The sequence below is a fragment of the Notolabrus celidotus genome, chromosome 21 (assembly GCF_009762535.1).
Source record: "Notolabrus celidotus isolate fNotCel1 chromosome 21, fNotCel1.pri, whole genome shotgun sequence".
NCBI classification, from domain to species: Eukaryota; Metazoa; Chordata; class Actinopteri; order Labriformes; family Labridae; genus Notolabrus; species Notolabrus celidotus.
In genome coordinates this window covers 26947811-26973429 of record NC_048292.1, presented here as the reverse complement: position 1 = coordinate 26973429, position 25619 = coordinate 26947811, and the positions used below count along the sequence as shown (strand labels likewise).

Below are 25619 nucleotides of genomic sequence, written 5' to 3'. Positions count from 1 at the left end.
TGGACAGATCTGAGGGGGAAAGCAAAGGTCTTAGTGCTGTGAAAAAGTATTTGCCCCCTTCCTGATTTATCATATTTTTGCACATTTTTCTCACTTAAATTTTTCAGATCATCATCATCATCATCAAAAAAAAAATTATATTAGACAAAGATAACCAGAGTAAACATTAAATGCAGTTTTTAAATGATGATTTTATTTATTAAGGGAAAAAAGTGATCCAAACCCACCTGACCCTGTGTGAAAAAGTATCCCCCCCTTGTTAAATCACAAATTAACTGTGATTAACCTGATTTTTTGGAAAGCTGAGTTCAATTTCACTCTCCACACCCAGACCTGATTACTGCCAGACCTGTTGAATCAAGAAATCACTTTATAAATATGAAATATCACTTTATTTATAAAAACTGAGTTATCTGTTTCTGCAAATTAACTCTTCATTTGTATTTAGAGGTAAAAATGTCAAAGCGATAAGCACTGCACCTTTTTTCTGAACGTATTGTTGTTCACACACATCTGTCTCATATGTCTTAGAAAAGCAAGGAAGCTCAGGAAGCTGAGTCCATGACAGAGGGAAAGCAGACTGGAGAGCTTTTTAAACCATTGACTAAGTTGTTAACTGATGTTCTGCCTTGTCCGTTTGTATTCATTTTCAGCAAAGACAAGCCGTCTTAGATGTCCCCCTGAACTGCTGCACAAGCATTCAATGTAAACCCACATTAAAAAAAGGTAAGCATACTGTACATTTCTATAGTTTTTATCAGGACTTGAATAATTAATTATCAAGACATCCCATGAAAGATCTGATCCAAGGGAGAATTTATGTGTGATGTCATTTTTACAACAGAACGTGGAAGAGAAGTCCAGAGACAGAGAGAAAGGAGACAGCATGCAGTTCCCCCCACCCCCCAATCTGCACCAGATCATGCATTATGCTTCTGCTTTTGCAGTCATATGAAATAAATGGTTACACACTGTTCATTTAAACCTGGTTATTTGTCATGATGTCAAATCAGTCATCAGGTGATCCTTAGCTGCAAATCACAAGGAAAAAAAGGTTGATGAGTTGAAATCATGAGTTGGAGGATGTTGGAGTTGGGTGATTGAAACATTTAAAGTTATACAGTTGCAGAAAAGTCTTGGTTGCATCACTGAGAGTAAGAAATAATACAGTTGAAGTATAAATAATCACAGACCACAGGATCTGCCTGCAGTGAATCACCTCAGCAAATAGAAGCTTCTTAATCTCAGCCGGCTGCTCACTTTACTAAAATGTGCTAAATTTGAAGACAAAGTCAAGAAGTGAGACGCCACAAAGGAAGCTTTTGGGAAACATGTTTGTGTATGAGCGGCGTTTTTTGCTAGTTTGAACCCTAACAGTGTTTGGTGGCAGACTTTGCAGATGAGCAGAGGACATGTTGTCTTTCTAAGTGCCTAACAGGTGTTTTGACAAAGTGTTGGCTTTTTATTCTCAAGTAAACTGACAAAAAGCAGGAGAAGCTTGTGTTTACTATTGAGTGGTGGAGCATTTTGACCTGGAAATTGCTTTATACAGAAGTGTGATTTGACTTTTGTCTCAAAGTGCATCATGTATGAAACTCTTCCTCCTCTCATTCATTTTTCTCATCCATGGCTTTAATACTCCTACTCCATACTCCTAACTTCAGACACGTTAACAACCTGTGATATTGTGTTGTGCCTCGTAGCCTAGCATCACACATGACCTAAGTTACACAAGGTGTTCACGGTGTGTCAAGTTAAGTTTTCACTTCAGCAAAGCACTCATGGTTAACTGTTCAGGATCGTTTTTGCTGTTATTTTGATATCGAAACGTTGCATGTTTAATTCAAATATCTCAAATGCAGCATCTGTTTATGAAACAGGAAGAATGTCTGAATGTTTACAAAGCAGGGGGAATGTGAGCATCCTCAGAGCTCCAGACAAAGCTGCAGAAACCACTGTATCATACTGATTAATGATAAGTAAATCCACTGTATTATATTAATTATTATTAATTATTTATACAAAGACCCACTATATCATACTGATTAATTATATATAAATCCACTGTATTATATTAATTATTTATATAAAGATATATTATGTTGAATTGTTAAAAAAATTAACTTTCAGTGTAATCTATGAAAAAAAAAATATTGTTATTATTGTATTTGTTTTTTTTACACTACTTCATCAATAACTGAAGTGTTCATGCCAATAAAGCAATCTGAACTGAACTCATACTTTGATCTAGTTTATGTTAAACATGTGAAGAATGTTCCCAACATAGTGTTATGAGAAGGTAAGTATGGGCTAAAGTATAACTGCTTGAATTAAATGAATATATAAAATAATAGCAGTTTGCTAACATCTACACCTGACTGTAAGTTGACCTCCTGTAACCCCACCACTAACGTTCCACTGGTTGCCATGGTGACAGTAAGGGCCGTATCTTTTTGAAGGACACAGTTTCTCTTTCTGAGTTGTTGGAAAGTTGAATGTTGGTCGTTTTAAAACACGGACTGAATCGTTCAGCAGTAAAACCCTGAGTTAAAGTTGAACTGAGGACATCTGCAGGAAACAGCTGTTGAAGTGTCGTAAACATGCCCCACCCCGCCGGGTTACGTCGTGAGAAGTACCTGCTGAGCACCGGCATCGTGCGCGTGCTCGATGAACGCTATGGTAAAATAAAGTAGCCTCCAAAATACTTGTTCCTTTCTTCTCCTTTATAGAAATCATGTGAGCATAATAACATGTCAGATAACACACCTAGCATTACAGAACATGGTTTTATATGAAGAAGTTCTTTCATTGGGACTGTGTGAAATATAGCCTAGCTAAAAGTGTGTCAATAATTAGCTTCAAACTTAGCAATCAAACTTTGTACAGAGTCAGAAAGTGTCATTCTGACGGATTAAAGTATTGTTCTAACTTATTGACTTCAGTAAGTGATACTTTAATGTTCACTCCAGCCTCTCTTACTGTCATGAGGCCAAACTAGAGGGACATATACATCATTGTCATTTCAATCATGTGTCATGGCATGGCCCTTACTGCTGCACCACTATGTTCTAAATGATGATACAACTCAACTGAACTCATTTTATTTATATATCACCTTTCATACATTCAAGCATGCAGCCCAAAGTGCTCCACAAAAGAACAGAGACAGAAAAGAACAGAATAGATCTATTGCTGTTGTTTTGATCTTTCTCTCAGTTAATGGACATTTTAAAGAGATTTGTTGTCACAGCTGTGTGATTTGTGACTGTGTTGAAAAGATGAAAAGCAAACATTTATATTTTTAACGTTACCCTTTTTCCTTGAGCCTCTTCTTTTTTGGGCGGGGGATTAATACAGCATTTTTATTAAGAATTTTCAGTCATTTCAAAAAAATAAAATCATGATGATCAAATCAATAAAATAAAATCAGAAAAATACCAGAAAACTAAAATAATATGAAAATAAATATGATATAATAACAAAGAATAGAATAAGTAAAATGATGCTAAAACAATGGTCATAGTGGTAGTAATGCAGTCCAGGACTAAATGGAAATGACTCAAAGTTAAAAGCCAGATCAAACTGACTTTACTCATTTATTTACTTTAGTTCAAGACCCAACATTTTTGGAGGATTTGTTTACAGTTGAATGATAAAGTTGCATTTAAAGTTGCGCTATGCAAATCTGTATTTTAGACATTTACTTACACACTGCAAAAAGGGTAGCTTAAATATAGGGTAAAAAAAACTTAATTCAAGGTGAAAATTTCTTAAAACTAGTGAAATGATCTGTCCATGCAGTGAGTTAATTCTACTTGATAAGAAATCTTAAAATGAGATTGTTAAATCTAGAAATAAGTAGGCTCTGAAACATATTAAAAGTGTTGAAATAAGTAGAATATGATGATTTTTAGCTCAAACTACTTGAAAACAAACTTCCTACAGCACAGTTAGAAGTGAAATATACTGAATATAAGCAAAGAAAATCTCATGTATTTATTTTGTATACTTCACTAGCAAGGACCACGCCACACGAGAATATAAGTTTGAACATATAATGATTTATTGTGCGTCGTATAGCCCAGCGGATGGAGACTCAGGATGGGGATTACGTCTCAGCGTTATCCTAGCCGGAGCTGATCTTGATCCCAGGCAGTACCTGGAATTAGACAAGGGCACAAAAGAGCGTTGAGTAGTAAGGGGTAAGATAAAGGGCAATTGAAGCAGAGCAAGGTGAGGGAGGGCGGGTCGAAGAGCAACAGACGAGCGGTTAAGTAGTCTTGCTACGTTTAAGTAGGCTTGTCAGGTGATTGAGGGTGTGGTTTAGGCGTGGTCCTGCTCCCGAATCTAAGTTAACACCTTAACTTCATTTCACTAGCAAGGACCACGCCACACGAGAATATAAGTTTGAACATATAATGATTTATTGTGCGTCGTATAGCCCAGCGGATGGAGACTCAGGATGGGGATTACGTCTCAGCGTTATCCTAGCCGGAGCTGATCTTGATCCCCAAAAGAGTTGGATTAGATGGAGCTCAGTTGAGCGTGGGCTTGACGCAGATCACTAAGACTGTTGCGAATGTATGTGTGATATGCTTGGGATGACCAGCGCCCGAGGATCTGTATGGTTTTATCGGAGATGCCTGACCTGGCTGCTGTGGATGCTGCACCGATGCGGAATGAGTGGGCTGAGTAGTGTTCGGAGGTGATGCCTGAAATGCGGAGGACTTGGTGCAGGTGTTTGTGAAACCAGAATCGAGTTGCCATTTTTCCGGTTTCGGTGATGAAGAGTGGGTCGTGAGGAGATGCTAGAGCTGCGAACCTAGTGCTGATGTATTGAGTAAGTGGTTCAAACGGGCTGAGATAAGAGTCGAGGCGAAAGATGTAGATTGGGAAGGAGATCCCGAGCTGATCGGTTTTACTGCGTCGGAGTGTGAATATTAGAGAATCTGGGGTGTGTACAGTGATGTCGGATAATCTGGGATGATGGTGAGGATTAAAGACGGAAGAGGTAGGGGCAAATTCGGAACATCTGAGGAGACCGAAAAAAGCCAGTAGGAACATGGATTCCAGGGTAGAATCAATGGTAGGGGTTAGGTAGCCTGAACGGAGAGACTGAATGCAGAGACTAAGGAGGTCCGAGGTGAGTGGAAGGCGCTTTGAGGTGACTGCAGGTTCCTGTTTTTTGAAACCTTTGATCAGCATGGTTACGTGGGAATGGGAGATGGAAGGGCAGTGAAGGCCAGTGACCAGTTTAATGAAGAAGTTAACGCCGGCGAGGTAGGTTTGGATGGACGTGGACCGGATTTTCTGAATGGAGTGAGCGTGAGAGATGAAGTTGCAGATGGACACGATGTCCAGAGACGGAAAGGGCAGCTGGTATGTGGAGTGATATGATTTGAAACAGTTCCAACCGGTGAGGTAAGCGGAGAGAGTGCTTGGAGCTAGACTGTTGAGGATGGTTTCTTGTGAGATGAGAGAGAGGTTAGCTAGCTGTGGAGCTAGCTGAATATCGTTGCTGAAAACGGTGGGACTGGTACTGGATGCGGATCGGATTCTGGGGCCAAATGTCTGAATTTCTGAAAAGAGAAACGAGAGAGTGCGTCAGCGATGGTGTTGAGATATCCTGGAATGTGAGCTGCTCTTAGAATGAACTGATGGTGGGCGGAGATTAATGTGAGTCTGCGTAGAAACGGCATGATGGCTGGGGAGTGAGATCGGCCCTTGTTTATGATTTCAACTACTGCTGTGTTATCGGAGTGTATGAGAATTGATTTTCTTGACCATTCGTGCCCCCAAAGTAAGGCCGCTATGACGACGGGGTAGAGCTCGTGAAGAGTGGATGAAGGAGAACGGGATTCGGAGTCGAGAGACTTCAACTCCGGAGGCCAGGTGGCTGCGAACCAACGCCCTTTGTAGAAGCCGCCGAAGCCGACAGAGGGAGCTGCGTCGGTGTACAACTGAATGTCGTCGGGTCGGGAAACGAAATCGTTGTAGAAAAACGAGATGCCGTTCCATGCCGACAGGAAATGTAGCCACATGCGCATTTCCATTTTGCAGACGTTGTCCAGCACTATCCTGTCGTGAAGTGAAGGGACGGCTGCAGCTTGCGTGAGGAGGTTAGAGAGGAAAGACCTGGCCTGAGGAATTATGCGGATTGCGTAGTTCAGGTGACCGAGGAGAGCCAACAGCTGGCGTTTGGTGCACCTATCGGCTAAGAGATAGTTGGAGAGAATCAGAGTGATGCGCTGAATTTTTTCCTGCGGCAGAGATGCCTGGAGGGAGATGGAGTCTAGGGTGATGCCGAGGAACTCGATGGAGGTGCCAGGCCCTGAGGTTTTTTCCTCCGAAAGAGGCACGCCGAGCTCCTCAAAGGCTTTCGTGAGGGTGACGAGGCCGAACTTGGGAGGTGAGGACGACGGCGTGACCACCAGGAAATCGTCGAGGAGGTGGAGAATGTACGGGAGTCTGTAATTGTTCGTGAGGACCCAGCAAAGTGCCTCAGAAAGGGAGTCGAAGATCTTTGGGCTACTTCTGCAACCGAAGGTGAGACGCACCGCAAAGTAATAGGCCCCCTTCCAACGTACCCCAAAGTAGCGCCAGAAAGCCGGTTGGATGGGGAGGATCTTGAAAGCACTGGTTATGTCGGCTTTAGAGAGCCAGGCTCCGATGCCCGCTAAACGGACAAGGGTTATGGCATGGTCGATTGTGGCGTACTGCATAGAAAAATCCGGGGCAGGAATGACGCTGTTAATGCTAGGGACGTGCGAACCGTGCGGGGAAGAGAGGTCGATAATGAGCCTCTTTTTCCCGGAGTATTTCCGAGTGGCCACGCCTAACGGGCTGACGCGAAACACGGGGAAGGGGGGACTGTCGAATGGGCCGATCATGAATCCCTGCCTGACCTCTTCAGCCAGCAGGGAGTCCATGATATCCGGTTCCCTAAGAGCGGACTGGAGGTTATGGCAGGAATGTGGAGTGTCCGGAAGAATGTCGATGCCAGGATGAAAACCGCGGGAGAAACCATCTAGGAGAAATTCGACAAACTGTCTGTCCGGGTGATCTTTCAAAGCTGCCGCGAGGACCGTTACCTTAATGGGTGTGTCGAGGTGGCGTGCTAGTCAATCCGCTGGAGTTGTAGGATTGTGCGGGCAAGTGCTCCTGGCGTGGGCACCCCCGCAGAAGGAACAGACGTGCAGGAGGCGACAGTTGGACATGCTACAGCCGAGGTGGTTAAAGTTGTTGCATACCATCCTGCCGGATTGGTAGAGGACAGGCCGTCCCCTTTTATCGACCCCTTTTGGCATGGGAACATTAGCGGCCGGGCGTAAGCTCAGAGGTTTGGGAATAATCGGAGGCGGAGGTGCAGCGGGAGACAGACGGTTGAAGATGGAGGGGTGGCGTGAAGAAGGAGGGCGCGAGCTGGGTGGAGGAGCGCTAACGGTGCACGAGGTGGCAGGGTGAGAGGGAGCCCCGCAGAACTCACAGGAGAGGGAAGTACGGGCTGCGAAGATGCGGCAGTAAAGCTCAGAGTCGAGAGCGCCCCAGTGGGTGTTCTGATTAAACTGCTGTATGCGCCCGGCTGCTTGATTGGCGAAGTGGACGTGGTAACTGTAAAAACCGGTACCGCCGAATCTGAGGGCCATGTCGAGAATGATGGACAAATAGTCATCGAGCTCGGCCCTACGTGCAGGAAAGGCCGAACACACAATGTCACGGTAGAGCGAAAAGGCCAGGGCGAATTCTGCCGGTGTCAAGTCCTTGGACCTGGAGGGAAGTGGGTGACGGAGCTGCACGGGGCCGAAAATAGTCTGCAATTCCCTAGGCTGACTAGTGTCGATGATGGACGGGTGAAGTAGCTGTGCTAAGTCCACGTAATTACCAGAGAGAATCTGATGGCGTAACGTGGGCGAGACAGGTGAGGGGCGGTGAACTACTGAAGCCGGCTGGACGGGTGGAGCCGCTGTGGCGAGAGTGTAGGTGTGACAGGAGTAAGGGAAAACATTTGGGTGTTGGGGAAGGGAGGGGGTGGGGATGGGGAGGGAGGGGGGAAAGGACAGGTCAGCAGGAAAAAGAGGGGGTCGAGGATAGCCAGCTTGATTGAACTGAGGAGGGGCTCCTGGTGGAGCCGAGGAGCTGGCTATTGTGGGATGAGGGGGAATAGAAGCCATGTTGCTTGGAGTGGCTGAAGGAAGGGTAGAGGAAGGGATGAAAGGATGAAAGGATGCATGTGCATGGGGAGGTTGTGCAGCCTGCGGACACAGGGATGAGAGGAAAGCTGAGATAGCTTGAGAATAGACAGACACAGAGGGAGCAGGCACAGGGGGTGATACGACCTGTTCCCCACCAGGGGGAGCCGGTGAAGCCGGTAAAGGCTGGGAGAGCGGCCGAGGCCTGATGACGTCACGTCTGACGTCGCTGGCGGAGGTTGGCCCTGGTGAGGAAGCAGGTAGCGCGGGAAGATTGATTGTCGACGCTGGAGCGGTCGTGGAAGAAGTGTAGAGCTGGAACAATCTTGCCTTATTGTCGTTGCTGTGGAAGACGATGCCCTTCGACTTGAGGAACCGTCGCAGGCGGGCAACGGTCCAGTTCCTGCTGTCGGACTCGGGTGGAGAACGCGGGGCTGGCCCCGAGGTGGAGGGCGCGGCACCCCGCGACGGATTGCCCGGGACGGAGCGGCGAGAAAGGCGAGGAGAGGACAGGCGCCGACCGCCCCTGCGGCGCCCCCGGTTCACGGCTCCAGCTGACGCTGGGGACACGGCCCGATTCCTTTCCGGAGTAGGAGATACCGCGTTCGGGGAGCGTGACCGGACAGGACGCGGCCGCGGCAGGCGGACCACGGAGCGCAAGCGGCGTGGCAGGGACTCCTGGCTGAAGTCAGACTGCCCTTCTTCAGGTGAAGGACTCCCCGTACGGGAAGGTTCGTCATATAGATCCTCATCGGAGTCGTGCAGAAACAGTTCCATGGTAAGTTCAAACGCTTAGCGCAAAATCAGAACGGTGATGCACGGTCTGTCAGTCTCGAAGAGCAACAGACGAGCGGTTAAGTAGTCTTGCTACGTTTAAGTAGGCTTGTCAGGTGATTGAGGGTGTGGTTTAGGCGTGGTCCTGCTCCCGAATCTAAGTTAACACCTTAACTTCATTTAATTTGAGCAAATTAAGGCCTGGGGAAGGAAAACATCAATTTAAGTAAAAAATGACTCACTATTAGAAAACTATGATTACACTGTTTCTTGATATAAGCTGACTCATCTTAAAATAAACCCTAACCCATCTTAAAACTAAAATCTTTAAACCAGGTCTTATTCTTAGAATATACCTCTGAAATGTTTCTACAGAAACCACAACAGCAAACTGGATTACTGGCAACATTTAATACATGTCAGGATTAACAACATATAACATCAAGAACACTTTAATAGTGGCTCAGGGTTGATGCATACTGAATCAACAGTCTTTAGAGCCAAACTAAAACAGATATATCACCATACAGCAGAACTATGAGCATCAATAAGATACAAGCTGAACTGTGTCTTGAAGAGATGCCTCATGTGTTATTCTTAAATCAACTTGAAGTTGTTACTCAATCTTGAAACAAGTTTTATTTTGATGAGACTTTAGGTGAGACAACCAATGTAGCTTATTTTAACAGTCATTCACTCAATTTAAGATTCCCAGACTAACTGAGACAAAAAGACATGTTCATAATCAATTTAAGATTCAACCATACATCCAAAGATTAAAAACAAGTAAAGAACTCTAAAAACAAGGTCCTTCATCTAACATGTCTCAATCTAAGAATTCAAATCTTGGCAGGTGATGAATTATTTGAAGTGCAGCACTGACTGTCATCACTCTCATGTATTCACAGCTATCTAGACATTTTTATCCAGACTTAAATGACTCCAGTCATGTCCAAAGTTACGTAACAAATGTTTTCCTTTTTCTTTTCTTTTAGTGGAGCTCCCAAGGCCAGGACCAGTTCTTCAAATGCTTGTTACAAACTTGAGGAACCGGCCTCTGTGCAGCTCAGACACTGAGGTCTTGAGTCACTCCATGTTGAGCCTTTACCACGACCTGGTCACCGGTTCAAAGGACTTCCCTATGATTCAGGCCGAAGTGTTCCTTCGTGTTAACTTGTTGACCACACCCTTTGGCGAGCTGGACGTGAGAGAGAACACCAGACCAATGGATGGACCAGATGGTGTGATGGTGCCTCCTGCAGGCTCCGGCTCTCCCCCTCCGAACATGCAGACTCCAGTTCTTCCTGAGAGGACAGACCTTGGGACCCTGATGGCCGACCCTGATAACTGCGTCACTTTCACGAAGATTGATGACCGAACTATCAGCAGAGTCATCTCCACTGTGTTCGACGCTGATGGTACTGAGCTGACCAACCGCTGGAGAGTAACCACCTACAGCCAGGATGGACACCTTCTCATGTCAGTCCTCTGTGGGTTTGTCAGAAAGTCTGCAAGGTATGCGTATACTCCACAGACACGGAAGAAGAGGAAGAGGGATTCAGAGGAAGAGAGCCAGTCTCCACCAAAGAAACACTTGAGACTGTGATGAAGTGCTGAAGCTCTGATCTATCCAATGTTGATTCAGCATCTGGCAGGTCCACCATCTAGATTATTGTGAAGACTGGGGGCTGGTCTTTGCGTCTGGCAGGACCAGCACCAATCCAGTGGTCTTCTACTTTGGCACATGTACCCACAAGAAGAACATGTCTGACTGTGGGTTACATATTGTACATATGTATATAGTTTATTCCATCATGGTGGATGTTCTCAGGTCAGTGTTTTTGGTGCGTCTTGCACCTTTCTTTCTTTCTTGGAGCTGGCCTGTGTGTCCAACATGGTGGCAACTTTGAGGGAGGTTTTGAAGACTGTGACTCTTTTTTAAGAAATTGGACTCATCACAAAATTCAGACTGAAGGTAAAGACGGAAATAAAAGGATATATGCAGCAACTATTTAAAAAAAATTACAAAACAAGACAGCCAAGAGGACTGTAGATCCAGCAAAGAAAATACAAGAGGATGAAACAAAGAGGTCTAAAGAAGAAGCAGGAAAACACAGGAACAAGAGCTTTTGGTGTGTCCTTTGTGGATTCAGGATCTGGCAGGTTAACCAGGTGGAGTATCCTGACCCCTGAGGGCTGGTCTTTGCGTCTTGCAGGACCAACACCCATCCAGTGGTCTTCTACCTGGGCCCATGTACACCTGCTGAGGGTGACACAATGTAAATAGTTTATTCCATCATGGTGGTGGGACACAGGTCAGTGTTTTTGGTGCGTCTTGCACCTTTCTTTCTTTCTTGGAGCTGGCCTGTGTGTCCAACATGGTGGCAACTTCAAGGGAACTTTGGGAATTGTGACTTTTTGTGAATGAATCTGGACTCATCAGAAGCAGCTTTAGCCTCAAATTTCACCTCAAGAAAGGAATGAAAGGATATATTACAAAACAACAAAGAGACAACTACAATACTCATCCAACAAAGAGAGGAAGAGGATGAGGACGATGAGGCTGCTAGAAGAATACAGAAACAACAAGAAAGAAGCTGGTGATGATGTTAACCTCTCCTACACTCCTCTTCCAGTAAACTAGAGCAGCCAGTCAGGTAAGAAGGGACACATACACTATATATAAACTCTACACATAAACATACATATACATTTACTGCACATATGGCATCATGTTCTGACTCGTGTGCAATTTGTCTTATAGAAAAATAAGAGGAGTCCAATCAACAAGAAAAGAAACAGCAGACTTTGTGATTCCATTCATTTAAAAAAGTATGTTTTTTTATTGATTTCCAGTTTTTTTTCCTCCAGTTTGTCAAATCTAGAAGAAGTTGTTTGTTGACTGTCAGATACCTTGTCTATCATTTGTCTTTTAGAGAGAGGACGCTAAAAGACATGAGGACACCTTGGTTCAAAGACAAGACGAGACCAGAGTCTTTGGACCAGGACATCATACTCAGTGACTCTCTTTAAATACAAAGATAAGTATAGATTTATTCAGTTCTTCATCAGTGTTTCAAAATGTTAAATTTAGGTGTGAAACATTATTTTTACAGTACAAGTTAAAATGATATTCTATAAACATTATTCAAAAATGATGATCTATTTTATTAGATTTGATGTAATTTCATCACCAATCAACAGTTGTAACATTTAAAGTGTATGGAATAAGTTGTTGACTTTTATCCTGCCTTGTCTGTTTGTCTCCATTGTGTCCATTATATCCAGTAAAGACCAGCAGCCTTAGACGTCCCCCTGATCTGCTGCACCAGCATTCATTGTAAACCACATTTAAAAAAAAGATGAGTATATACTTTTACATCTGATTCTGTCTGAAAACATATTTGTATTTAGAGGTAAAAATGTAAAAGTGATACTCACTGCACCTTTTTTCTGAACGTATTGTTGTTCACACACATTTGTCTCATATGTCTTAGAAAAGCAAGGAAGCTCAGGAAGCTGAGTCCATGACAGAGGGAAAGCAGACTGGAGAGCTTTTTAAACCATTGACTAAGTTGTTAACTGATGTTCTGCCTTGTCCGTTTGTATTCATTTTCAGCAAAGACAAGCCGTCTTAGATGTCCCCCTGAACTGCTGCACAAGCATTCAATGTAAACCCACATTTAAAAAAAGGTAAGCATACTGTATATTTCTATAGTTTTTATCAGGACTTGAATAATTAATTATCAAGACATCCCATGAAAGATCTGATCCAAGGGAGAATTTATGTGTGATGTCATTTTTACAACAGAACGTGGAAGAGAAGTCCAGAGACAGAAGGAAAGGAGACAGCATGCAGTTCCCCCCACCCCCCAATCTGCACCAGATCATGCATTATGCTTCTGCTTTTGCAGTCATATGAAATAAATGGTTACACACTGTTCATTTAAACCTGGTTATTTGTCATGATGTCAAATCAGTCATCAGGTGATCCTTAGCTGCAAATCACAAGGAAAAAAAGGTTGATGATTTGAAATCATGGGTTGGAGGATGTTGGAGTTGAATGATTGAAACATTTAAAGTTATACAGTTGTAGAAATGTCTTGGTTGGCATCACTGAAATTCAGTACGTCTTACTGACAAAGTGAGGTTAAACTAGAATTGAAGTATTAACAGAAAAGGATGTTAAACATTTGTGTTTGGTTCAAGGGACTTCATGTTCTCTAAAGTGATACAGTAAGGGAACTTTGAGGACGTAACAGTTGTTTGGTTTTCAGCTTTTCACAAACTAAACAGTCCCAGTGAAAATACTTTGACATGAACACTGGTCTTTACTGCCCTCTAGTGGATTTAGTCAGTAAAACATTGTGAACACTGAAAGATCAAACCACATTTAAGAACACATTTTTGTTTAATTTTAAAACATATGCACCACATAGGCATCTTAAACATCTTCTAAAACATATGACAATATGGAATAATATATGCTCTCTCATTTTCATTAGAATATTGCTTATCAAAAGGTCTAAAATAAGTAAGCTGGTCAATGCATATCAAAGCATGTTCTTCAATATTCTCCTCTATACAATATGAATGAAAGTGTTCATCAAAGAACATTGTTTTAACTGTACATCCTAAAATAAAAGCACGTTGTTCGTGTATTATGATATTGCAGATTTTCTTGAACACAGGTAGATCATAGGATGTTCCAGTGCATATAAACAGATTAACCTGGTACTCAGTGCCATCATTTCTGACCCAACTTGTAGTTGAAACATCTGCACATGCATCTAAATGTAAAATCTGACACAGTAATTCTCCACCTTCCAGGTCATCTATGGTTTTGATTTTAATAGGACCAACCTCAAATCTTTTAAAATAATAATTTTCATAGCAAAATGCAAGTTGACGCTGGTGATGCTTGACCAGAGATTTTGTAAGGTTTTTAAAATTTTTAACAGACTTTTAAAAAAAATAATGTTTAGCTTCGAATCTCATACACCACATATGAATGAGAGGGCCAATTTTTTTGAATACATCTTGGATAGTGAATCATTAAGTGGTGCTTGGGTATCAATTTTTTATCAGGATACAAAGTTTTGAACATGGTGTGGTGGTCATGGATCAAATGTTTTAGGTAACAAATCATGCCATCAGTAATGATGGGGGAAAACACTATATTAACAATTTGTAACAAAAGGAGAACAAACTTCCAGTGATTATTTTCCCTTTCAACCACATCACCAAAGATGAGTGGGGTATTACGGAGGACACACAATGACTGAATGGCCTTTAAACCTAACTGTTTGCTGTTATCATCCACTTTTAAAACACTTGGTCTGTTTTTACGTTCCATGTAACCATAATTAAAACTATGTATCCTGTCCAACAGCGTGTTCAAAGAGATGTATCCATTTTTTATCAGGTACTGAAAAAACTATTTCAGTTCATACTGTACAACACCTTCTAACAAATCATGCATGATATCAACTGAAAAATGATCAGAGCTATGAAAATATTCTAATGAATTCAGCACACAAGGTTTTTTAACACCACAAACAGAAGGTAGAGCAGGAACTTCACTTAGTGCATTACAATGTTCAATGTGAAGCTCTCTTGAGCGCAGAATCAGCCCAGGGTCACTCTTGTTAAACACAGACTGAATGTCTTGCTCATTAGTTAGGCAAAACCTACACCAATGTGTTGCACTGAAAGATTCAACAAAGCCTAGCAAGCTATTTAAAGCAAGATTATCACCAGTGACTTGTATTACAGAGCCAAATAATGGTTCTTCAATAAATGGAAGTTGGATTCCTTTTGTTTCTAAAATTTTCAAATCATCAATTACAGGCTTTAATATTTCACCAAAGCCATATTTTTTTAAATCTTCTGTGTAGAAAAGAGCTGCAAGGTGTACATTCATTGTCACAGAGTTTAACTTTGGTGGGAGGTTTTTGAAAGTAAAATAGACACACCCAAGTTTATGGACACCCTTCTTGGAACCTAATGGGTTGGCGGTTTCAAAATCATGGTAATAAAGCAAAATTTGGAGGGCCTGCTTCTGTTGTGAGAACAGAGAATGATTTTGGAAATATAACCCATCATTGATATCTCTGTATGTTCCCTTTTTACTCAGTTTCTCTTGCAAAAAAGCCTCTCTTATCTCACTATTTTTGAAAATGGATTTAAGTGTACCTAATATGGACACATACATGTACTTGTCTGTTACAGGAATCTGACTAAAGACACCTGTAGTTCTATCTCTCCGTGTATCCAGTCTCACACCAAGGACAAATTCTTTGGGTTCAACTATTTCCCATTTTTCATCAGAATATTTTTGTCTCTTGTTCTCTGTATTAAATCCAGAAAAGGGGTTATCTAACTTATCTAAATTGTGCACTATTTTTTTTATAAATGTCTGCCTGCTGTGCTTCAGAAGAAAATGTTTGGAGAACTGCTTCTCGTGCTTGACTTTGTACATCACTAACAACTTCCTCCATTGAACAAACTATTGTTTGGACAGTACTTTGAGAAATACCAGAAGCTTGCAAGTGTGCAACAATTGATCCACACATTCTATCAAGCCAGTTTTTTGTGACAGGAGGGGGGACCTGCAACATGGATGTAGAAGTTGTAGGCTGATCACTTCAAAAATCCCCCTCAGAATGTGATTCTGTGGCAACTTCCTGGTTAGTAAGGGCCTGTTCATCAAGGTGTTGCCTATGTGCAGTGTTAAGGTGCTTTCTGAAGCCATTGTAAGTACAAAAAGATGAAGGACAGCCTTGCTCTCCACATTTTAAACGCAGATTTTTTGCCGGATATAACCCGTGCTGAAATTTCAAATGCTGACAAAGACCTGAACAATTTTTGTGGTGCTTTTTACATACAAAACATGTGAACATGGTTAAACAGGTTTTTGAACACCTTCGTAATCTAGTGGCATTTTAAGTATTATTCAAAGAAAACTAGTTTTGTGTCGTGTTGCACAAATCAAACATTATAACAGTTATTTTAACTATTAACATTGCGTTTTGCAGAAAAAACATGTGAACTCACTTGGACAGTTTGCTTAACTGTGTTCTGACCTCTGTACTCTGGTGGCATTTTAACGATCACGCAGTACTCGGGCTCTCAGTTCCTTGACTCTTGGGCTCTCTTTTGCGTTCCCAACATCAATGTGGTAAACTGTGGTTTGTATGAAAGTGTAGAAACCGGAGAGAGCTTCATCATAAGAGAGGCTGAAGACATAGTGAGCTTTGAATAGAACATCAAAAGCAGCAACTGATGTCTGAGCATCGCACGGGATTGCTTTCTGGTCCACAATGATGAAGAACTTTTCCATCTTCTTCTTTTGCTCACCGATGCAGAGAAGGAAGGGCTGTCTTGCATCAACTTTGTCCAGGAACGTAGTGAGGCTGGCTCCTTGCTGCAGTTTGAACCAGATTTACAGAAACATAATGAATATAACATACCAGATCAAATTAATTGTTGCTGTCCACTATCAACCTGTAACAAACACTTCTTACAATTGCAGAAAACAAAACGTAGGATTTTGGTGGTATGAAAAGCTAATAGTACATACCTTAAGATATCTCACAAGATGATTAGCTGCCTGTGCTGAGCTTATCTTTGCTGTTTTTTTGTGGCCTCTTGATGTAGGGGGCAGGAGATGCAACAGCAACAGGAGAGCCGACATATCACTATCCCAGCCTTGAACACAAATGAGATTATTTTAGACAGAAAGAAGTTATTAATTACTTCAGTCGCCATTTAGCTTAAACGTTTAGTTACAGTCTGTAAACTAGTTTATAATTTAACTTCAAATTACCATGCATAGAATGTGTTTATTTAGACACATTATTTAGTTTTAGTTTACTGTTGCATGTAAGACTTAATAAACTAGGCAGCTGGGGGTATTTCGCATACAGTACTACATATTTACCATAGTCATTCTCTGCCTCAGGGTTAAAAGGTTCCAGCAGCTCCTCCACATATGGACTTTGAGGAAGACTCTGGCATTCTGCGATGACTTTCTGCTTGAAATATGAGGGCCACCTTGCAAGGAACCGTCCAGATACTTCATCCCCAAACATTATGGAAAAGTCCTGGTCGATCTGTTGAGAGAGACACAATGTGCATTTACAAGTTTCTTATGAGTGCTTTGCACTTACGAGGATTAAGGTATAAAATACTCAAAGTACTTTAAAGGGATCTGTACATATCCTTACCAATCCAGGTATGTCAAGGAAACGAGGGAAGACCTCCAACACTGAAGCTGTTGCATCCTTGTCGTGAACCATCTTCTGTCTGTATTCAAAGGTTGCTCTCATTTTCTCTTTAACCACCACTTTATCTGTTGAGTGTCTGATTAAAGAGATAGCCTCTCTGCACTCGTCACCAAACAGCTGGTCACCAGTTAACAGAGATTCCCGTTTTCTCATTGGACTGTCCTTGACAATCGGCCTGGAACACCCGCGTGGTCCATCGCAAGTGTTTCGTTGTACTGTCTTAAGTCTCCAAGCAAGATAACCGGTATTTGCCTCCGGATCGTAGTAATGTTCCTGCATGCATGCACACACACATGTACACGCAAAGACACATAAAAAGCAATCAAAAAAATATATTTTAACATAAATATGATATGATAAATGATATACCGACACACTTTGTAAATGTAAAGGGACACAAACACTTACATATCCATTTTTGGAAAATGGATCTTGAAGATATGGAAACCGGGTAACAATTCCCTGTGCATAACTGACCCGCGCACTTGTGGGTGGAATTCTTCTATTGACAGAAAACATTTATTAGAAATTAGAAAAATCCATCCATAGGGCTGAACACTGCTGTGTATGTACAGTACAGGCCAAAAGTTTGGACACACCTTCTCATTCAATGCGTTTTCTTTATTTTCATGACTATTTACATTGTAGATTCTCACTGAAGGCATCAAAACTATGAATGAACACATGTGGAGTTATGTACTTAACAAAAAAAGGTCAAATAACTGAAAACATGTTTTATATTCTAGTTTCTTCAGCCCCCCTTTGCTCTGATTACTGCTTTGCACACTCTTGGCATTCTCTCGATGAGCTTCAAGAGGTAGTCACCTGAAATGGTTTCCACTTCACAGGTGTGCCTTATCAGGGTTGATTAGTGGAATTTCTTGCTTTATCAATGGGGTTGGGACCATCAGTTGTGTTGTGCAGAAGTCAGGTTAAAACACAGCCGACAGCCCTATTGGACAACTGTTAAAATTCATATTATGGTAAGAACCAATCAGCTAACTAAAGAAAAACGAGTGGCCATCATTACTTTAAGAAATGAAGGTCAGTCAGTCCGGAAAATTGCAAAAACTTTAAATGTGTCCCCAAGTGGAGTCGCAAAAACCATCAAGCGCTACAACGAAACTGGCACACATGAGGACCGACCCAGGAAAGGAAGACCAAGAGTCACCTCTGCTTCTGAGGATAAGTTCATCCGAGTCACCAGCCTCAGAAATCGCAAGTTAACAGCAGCTCAGATCAGAGACCAGATGAATGCCACACAGAGTTCTAGCAGCAGACCCGTCTCTAGAACAACTGTTAAGAGGAGGCTGCGCGAATCAGGCCTTCATGGTCAAATAGCTGCTAGGAAATCACTGCTAAGGAGAGGCAACAAGCAGAAGAGATTTGTTTGGGCCAAGAAACACAAGGAATGGACATTAGACCAGTGGAAATCTGTCCTTTGGTCTGATGAGTCCAAATTTGAGATCTTTGGTTCCAACCGCCGTGTCTTTGTGAGACGCAGAAAAGGTGAACGGATGGATTCCACATGCCTGGTTCCCACTGTGAAGCATGGAGGAGGAGGTGTGATGGTGTGGGGGGGTTTTGCTGGTGACACTGTTAGGGATTTATTCAAAATTGAAGGCACACTGAACCAGCATGGCTACCACAGCATTCTGCAGCGACATGCCATCCCATCCGGTTTGCGTTTAGTTGGACGATCATTTATTTTTCAACAGGACAATGACCCCAAACACACCTCCAGGCTGTGTGAGGGCTATTTGACCAAGAAGGAGAGTGATGGAGTGCTGCGGCAGATGACCTGGCCTCCACAGTCACCAGACCTGAACCCAATCGAGATGGTTTGGGGTGAGCTGGACCGCAGAGTGAAGGCAAAGGGGCCAACAAGTGCTAAACACCTCTGGGAACTCCTTCAAGACTGTTGGAAAACCATTTCAGGGGACTACCTCTTGAAGCTCATCGAGAGCATGCCAAGAGTGTGCAAAGCAGTGATCAGAGCAAAGGGTGGCTATTTTGAAGAAACTAGAATATAAAACATGTTTTCAGTTATTTCACCTTTTTTTTGTGAAGTACATAACTCCACATGTGATCATTCATAGTTTTGATGCCTTCAGTGAGAATCTACAATGGAAATAGTCCTGAAAATAAAGAAAACGCATTGAATGAGAAGGCGTGTCCAAACTTTTGGCCTGTACTGTATGTCTGATTGTATGTGTATGTGAAGCTTCTGGTTCATTTGATAGATTTTTACCCATATGAATCAGTCATTTCTGCAACCAGAATGTTGACCATCTGTCTGCGTGTTGCATCTGACAGCGTTTTAGTTTTGTCATACTCTTGGAAGATTTCTTCACCCTTTGGATTTGACCTCAGAACAGTATCAACTTTCTGCAAACAAAACATTTTCAAAATCAGCCTTGATAAATTTTGTTTATATTGACTTTGTTGTGTTTTGTTGAATAGTAGTTCAAGTAGTGGTGATCTAATAGCAACAGTTTTATATATTGTATATAATATATTGATGGTTTCAAGGTTTACCTGTCTTGCTTCCTCACAATCCAGCTCTCTCAGGCCCCTTCTCCTGTTCTTTGTAGATGGAAGAATAATAGTTGAATCCGATGAAAGGGAAGAAGCTGGTGATGCTGAAAGGTCTGCGGATGAAGCCAATGATGCTGATGGCTCCGGCAATACTGATGACAGTGATTCATCTGCGACCATATTGATTTCTAGATCTAAAAAAAAGAAATACTTTTATTTACTCTATGGGGTCTTAAAAACAATGATGTAATGACAGATCAAATCATAGTCAATGCTGTTTTAAAACACTGTTGAGTTGATGATCCTGTATGAGACCACATAAAACAAAAAAAAACAACATCTAACCTTCAGTTGTAAACATTATGGAAAATGCATCTTCACAACTATTTTCCTAAAAATGAGTTAGAATGAGAAAGTGTTTCTTACATATCAACAGGAATATCAATGCATTCATATCAATGACTGAGTCAATTATTCTGAATACATTTTTTAATAAGCCTTACCTGTAGCTACATACTGACGGTATCCAACCTTAAACTTTCGGACCCCTGACTTTAAGAGCTCATCAAACACATCTGCGTCGATCTCAGTACCAGATTCATCATTCAGTCTAAGCTCACCTTCAGTTAGAAGATGAGCCTGCAGACTGAATTTGTTTGTTACTGTAAGAAATCAAAAAGAAATGACATTAAGCTACAAGATCAACCATGTCATTGAGATCTGTAAGCTGAGTGTTAACTATTGTAGTTTAGAATGTAGATACCAACCTTCTTGAAGAAACTGGAGGAAATCAAAGTTTCCATCACTTTGTGGAACTTTGATGTATTTTTGGACTCCTCCGTATTCCACCTTTGCCAGCATTTTTTGTATTCCTGTAAGTGGGTCAAAGACGTGGCATGTCATTTCTGTAGTCCAAAGCATAATTATAATGTTAAAAATATATAAAGATTTAAAAATACCACATTACAGTACTCAACTCTCTCCACTTTACCTACTCATATGAGTTTTCACTATTAAAAAAATCTAATTTAAAGAGCAATTGAGCTCAAAAATACAGAACTGTCCTTCCTGGAGAACGTCCGGGCTTAAAATCTAATACAAAAATATTCTAAAAATGTCAGAAATCTTAATAAAAGCATTAATTATGTACTGGGGCATAATTGTGTTGATATTTGCAATGATACCCACAAATATAGTCACAACACTAAGCTTATTTACATATTTATGCAAGAAATACTTTTGTTTACATATTTGGATTTCCGAATGTCCTTCCTGGGTAACACACATAAAGTGGCTACATATTACCATATTTGGATTTGGATAGTCATGTGACAGGCTACTGCATCAGCCAACAGTTTCTGGAGGACCCCCAAAAGATATCACATGGTCAGAAAGTCTCTCTTAAAATGTTGATATTTTGACCTTTTCGGTCACTGGTGCACTATGTCCTCAAATCATGTGTCTTTCTGGATAACGCTAATAAAACTTTATAATGTTTATATATTTAAAAATGACCTATCTCATGTTAAATATGACATTGATGTGTTGAAGGTTAAGCAAACATTTTACACAGTAGGACTAGTTAGTGCCTGATTATAAAGGGAAAACATTGTTTTTGTCCTCCCTGGATAACAAAGATCTTCTGTTACCCAGGACATGTCCTCTGTTATCCAGAGTGGACATGTTAATCAATACAGATTTATATTAGTATATGTTGCTTTTTAGGCATTGACTTGATATTGTTATATTATATTAATAACAATATGATGTATTTTTTTTTTACTTTTGTGGCATTTTTTGTCAATATTTTTTCACATTATTCAATGATAGCAACACTGGTCATTATCATAGATTTTTATGAAGTTTTTGCCCAACAATGAACCAATATTTATGCTTTAATAAGTTGCAAAGCCTGCAGAGCTAGTTCAGGCAAATAATGTTTTAGTATAGCTTTTGATATTTAAGGTTGAGTTTTGTCCTTCCAGATGCAGCTGTCTAATAAAGAGAGGCAGAGACTTTTCAGGGCCAGGAAGAATGCTGACCCAAGAGCTAGGGCTGAGTATCTTGAGAAAAAGAGAGAATGGTATTGTGATTTAGTAATGAAATGAGAAGGCAGATCAGTTAAAAATAACTTTCAAAAGGCTTAGATATGTTAGTTTAGCAATGTGTCAACTTAATGAACTCATGGACAACACGCCAGAACCTATTCATGAATCCGCTCTTGAAGCTGAATCTGAAGTTGCATTTCTGCATAAGTTACATTGTTGCATGAAACTAAAGATTAAAAGATGAAAGAAAAAAAACATCTTTTCAACAGTTGCCAGTCTCTTTGTAATACAGTATGTTTGTTAAAAATGATGTTCCTGAAACAGCCTTTAATGATAATACTCAATGCTGGAATCTTGCGGTGGTCATTCCTGCTAACAGCATGTCATTCTGGGTAACAATGACACAGTCAAGTCATTTAACCCAGATTTTCATGCTATACCACTCAATCATGGTTTTTGAGTTGAGGATATAATAACAAAGCTTTTACCTTTACTGTTAAACATTTTAAGACATTTTCCATCATTTTTCTCTTTTGAATAATGTGTAATGAACAGGAACTAATGAAGCCATTTCAGTGAAAATGTCCATATATATTACATGAATTGTGATAAAAATGTTGTTTTCTGAGCAGTATTTGTTTGTTGTGCTCTAACTCTAGTTATCTACTAACTTTTAAATGACAAGAATGATAGATATTTTAATTAATTTTCAAATCCATTTCCGTTACCCAGGAAGGACATTTTTCACGGAAAAAATCATGTGATTCACTGAAAAATGTTTATTGCATTTTTAAAACAAATTCCTGTTGTTGAGCTGTATACACAACACTCTAATAAAGATAGAAAGTGGCTAAATAGGCATTTTTAGCCACTTTGGTTTTTTTTCAATTTTCAAATCCTTATTCGTCTTTGACCCAAGTACATGAAAAATGGATCTTACTATAATTAAAATGAATGAAAGAACAGTTGCTGTATGCCAATATCACATACTTTCCATTAGTATCTTACCATACAAAATGCCAGTGAGATATTACTGCATCCTTGGTGTTATTAGAAGACCTAAGACACAAAAGTTTGAGTCACTTTTATACGACTAAGCACTTAAGAATCAAAGATTTCACACTTTATAAAACAAAATCAAAGCTTTTACCTTTACTGTTAAACATTTTAAGACATTTTCCATCTTTTTTCTCTTTTTGGAATTTAATAATGTGTAATAAACAGGAACTAATGAAGCCATTTCAGTGAAAATGTCCATATATATTACATAAATTGTGATAAAAATGTTGTTTTCTGAGCAGTATTTGTTTGTTGTGCTCTAACTCTAGTTATCTAATAACTTTTAAATGACAAGAATGATAGATATTTTAATTAATTTTCAAATCCATTTCCGTTACCCAGGAAGGACATTTTTCACGGAAAAAATCATGTGATTCACTGAAAAATGTTTATTGCATTTTTAAAACAAATTCCTGTTGTTGAGCTGTATACACAACACTCTAATAAAGATAGAAAGTGTCTAAATAGGCATTTTTAGCCACTTTGGGTTTTTTTCAATTTTCAAATCCTTATTCGTCTTTGACCCAAGTACATGAAAAATGGATCTTACTATAATTAAAATGAATGAAAGAACAGTTGTTGTATGCCAATATCACATACTTTCCATTAGTATCTTACCATACAAAATGCCAGTGAGATATTACTGCATCCTTCGTGTTATTAGAAGACCTAAGACACAAAAGTTTGAGTCACTTTTATATGACTAAGCACTTAAGAATCAAAGATTTCACACTTTATAAAACAAAACGACAACCCTGCATGTCATTCATGTAAAGAAAAAAAAACCTTCAACTAAAAGACATTAAACATTTACACAGCAAATAAAACACTAAAAAAGTAATAACTTTAAAGAGCACTGACATGTAGCTCCATTATGAGAGCAATAAGCAAGCAGTCACACAGATGTTCGACAAGAAACCACTGAGACACTGAAGAGAGATTGATAAATCAATTTGATATTGTCTTAGCTCTGCAGTCTGCAATTTGACTTCTTGTAAATCATTTTGTCTTTCCCGCTAAAATAAAAAGATATCGTGCTGTACATCGATTTGCTTAAGAGAAGCAACTTACTGCAAAACCGCGGTGTCAACATGTTGTCGGAGAAGTCAAGATATAGCAAGTCAGTAGTAGTGTAGCAGACTTCAAATGCTCACTGACTCACAGAAATGCAAGTTTTACAAACCGAGGATAATCCCGCCACCCGTTTTCGCATAGCATTTGGGCTGCTCGTGAATTAAAACAACCCAACTAGACACATTGCTTCAGTTAGCCTAACATTAAACTCGACATACTTAACTTAATCAACAGTTTTTGGCACCGCTGTCTCTAAAACTTGTGTCATTGGTATGGTATTTGCTATCAAATCAAGTTTAGGCGAGCTGAAATGAACGAGTTAGCTACTAAAGATATTTGGTTAGGTTGGCTAGTTTGAGTATTACAGCATAACAGAAGCTAACAGTGCAACAGTGGTTAATAATTGAAAGTAAAAGACCATGCACCGTTAAAGAAATAATATTTGTATCAAAAAATAACCTTTACAGAAAGTATTTTCTTACCTGAGAACGGTAAATCCTGTCACATCCAGGTTCAGAGTTGAGAGTGAAAAGTATAGAGTTAAAAATTCTGCCATTAACACTTACAGATTTAATTTGTTGACACTTCATGTTAACACTCGATTTTGACTCTAACTTTTTTTTACACTGAAGATGCACTTTTATGAATTTGACTACATCAGTGTTAAATTAACTCTGCACTTTCTTAAATTGCCCTAACACCAAAATATCAACTCCCTTCAATTTGCTGTGGCAGTTGCAGAAAAGTCTTGGTTGGCATCACTGAAATTCAGTATGTCTTACTGACAAAGTGAGGTTAAACTAGAATTGAAGTATTAACAGAAAAGGATGTTAAACATTTGTGTTTGGTTCAAGGGACTTCATGTTCTCTAAAGTGATACAGTAAGGGAACTTTGAGGACGTAACAGTTGTTTGGTTTTCAGCTTTTCACAAACTAAACAGTCCCAGTGAAAATCCTTTGACATGAACACTGGTCTTTACTGCCCTCTAGTGGATTTAGTCACTAAAACATTGTGAACACTGAAAGATCAAACCAAAGACAAAGTTTTCAGTTATAAAAAAGTATTTCAAAATGTGATTCAATAACTTGCCTATGACAGAACAAAGTGCCCTTGATTGATATACAGTTATATAATATACAATAAACTTTATTTATATAGCACTTTTCTTAACAAGGTTACAAAGTGCTTCACACAGAGAATTACAAAGCACAAAAAACGGTGCAAACAGGAGAAAAAAGACAGAAGCAAAACAAGACATCTGAATGCAGAGCAAGTTCAAGAATTAGGGGTGAGAAATGCCTTCTTGTATAAAAATGTTTTCAGTGAGGATTTAAAAGCAGTCAAGGTTGTGGACTGTCTAATTGTCAGTGGCAGGGAGTTCCACAAACTTGGAGCTCTGATTGAAAAAGCCCGGTCCTCTTTTGTTTTAAGGCGAGGTTTTGGCACAACCAGCAGAGATGCATCCACAGACCTGAGGGGCCGCTCAGGCACATGGGGGTTAAAATGTTGCTTAAATAGTTTGGGGCCTGTCCATTTAAAATTTTAAAAGTAATCAACAAGATCTTAAAATCGAAGCAATAGAAAACTGGCAGACAAAGTAAGCTGGCGAGGACAGGAGTGATGTGTTGGTATTTTGATGTGCCTGTTA

General features: G+C 40.4%; 2 protein-coding genes across 3 annotated transcripts; one reads left to right on the top strand and one right to left on the bottom strand.

Annotated features, from left to right (window-relative positions):
• The first annotated feature begins 390 nt into the window (after positions 1-390).
• Positions 391-12914, top strand: LOC117805388. 2 transcript variants are annotated; one of them, XM_034674105.1, is made up of 5 exons: positions 2433-2679; positions 9959-11620; positions 11728-11795; positions 11900-12656; positions 12775-12914. In XM_034674105.1, exons 1-2 carry the CDS (start codon positions 2601-2603, stop codon positions 10567-10569), a joined length of 690 nt encoding a protein of 229 aa, XP_034529996.1. In that variant the 5' UTR covers positions 2433-2600; the 3' UTR covers positions 10570-11620; positions 11728-11795; positions 11900-12656; positions 12775-12914. The 2 variants fall into 2 exon arrangements, 1 of the variants encoding a protein (XP_034529996.1); XR_004629417.1 differs by lacking the exons at positions 2433-2679; positions 9959-11620; positions 11728-11795 and adding an exon at positions 391-450 and having other exon boundaries at positions 12380-12656.
• LOC117805386 lies at positions 10921-25008 on the bottom strand. The gene is made up of 12 exons (XM_034674103.1): positions 24453-25008; positions 23515-23565; positions 20557-20661; positions 20293-20451; positions 19790-19983; positions 19503-19639; positions 17660-17753; positions 17192-17524; positions 16906-17077; positions 16546-16673; positions 16323-16389; positions 10921-11226 (listed from the first exon to the last, which is right to left on the bottom strand). The coding sequence occupies exons 3-12, from the start codon at positions 20648-20650 to the stop codon at positions 11204-11206; spliced, it is 1401 nt and encodes a 466-aa protein (XP_034529994.1). The 5' UTR covers positions 20651-20661; positions 23515-23565; positions 24453-25008; the 3' UTR covers positions 10921-11203.
• Positions 25009-25619: the final 611 nt, after the last annotated feature.

Coding starts and splice junctions, on each gene's coding strand:
- LOC117805388 (XM_034674105.1), top strand. CDS start 2,601: ATGCCCCACCCCGCCGGGTTACGTCGTGAGAAGTACCTGCTGAGCACC. Junction 2,680..9,958: donor CGTGCTCGATGAACGCTATG/GTAAAATAAAGT, acceptor CTTTTCTTTTAG/TGGAGCTCCCAAGGCCAGGA.
- LOC117805386 (XM_034674103.1), bottom strand. CDS start 20,650: ATGCTGGCAAAGGTGGAATACGGAGGAGTCCAAAAATACATCAAAGTT. Junction 20,452..20,556: donor CCTCCAGTTTCTTCAAGAAG/GTTGGTATCTAC, acceptor GATTTCTTACAG/TAACAAACAAATTCAGTCTG. Junction 11,227..16,322: donor GCCCTTCCTTCTCTGCATCG/GTGAGCAAAAGA, acceptor TGTCACCCTCAG/CAGGTGTACATGGGCCCAGG.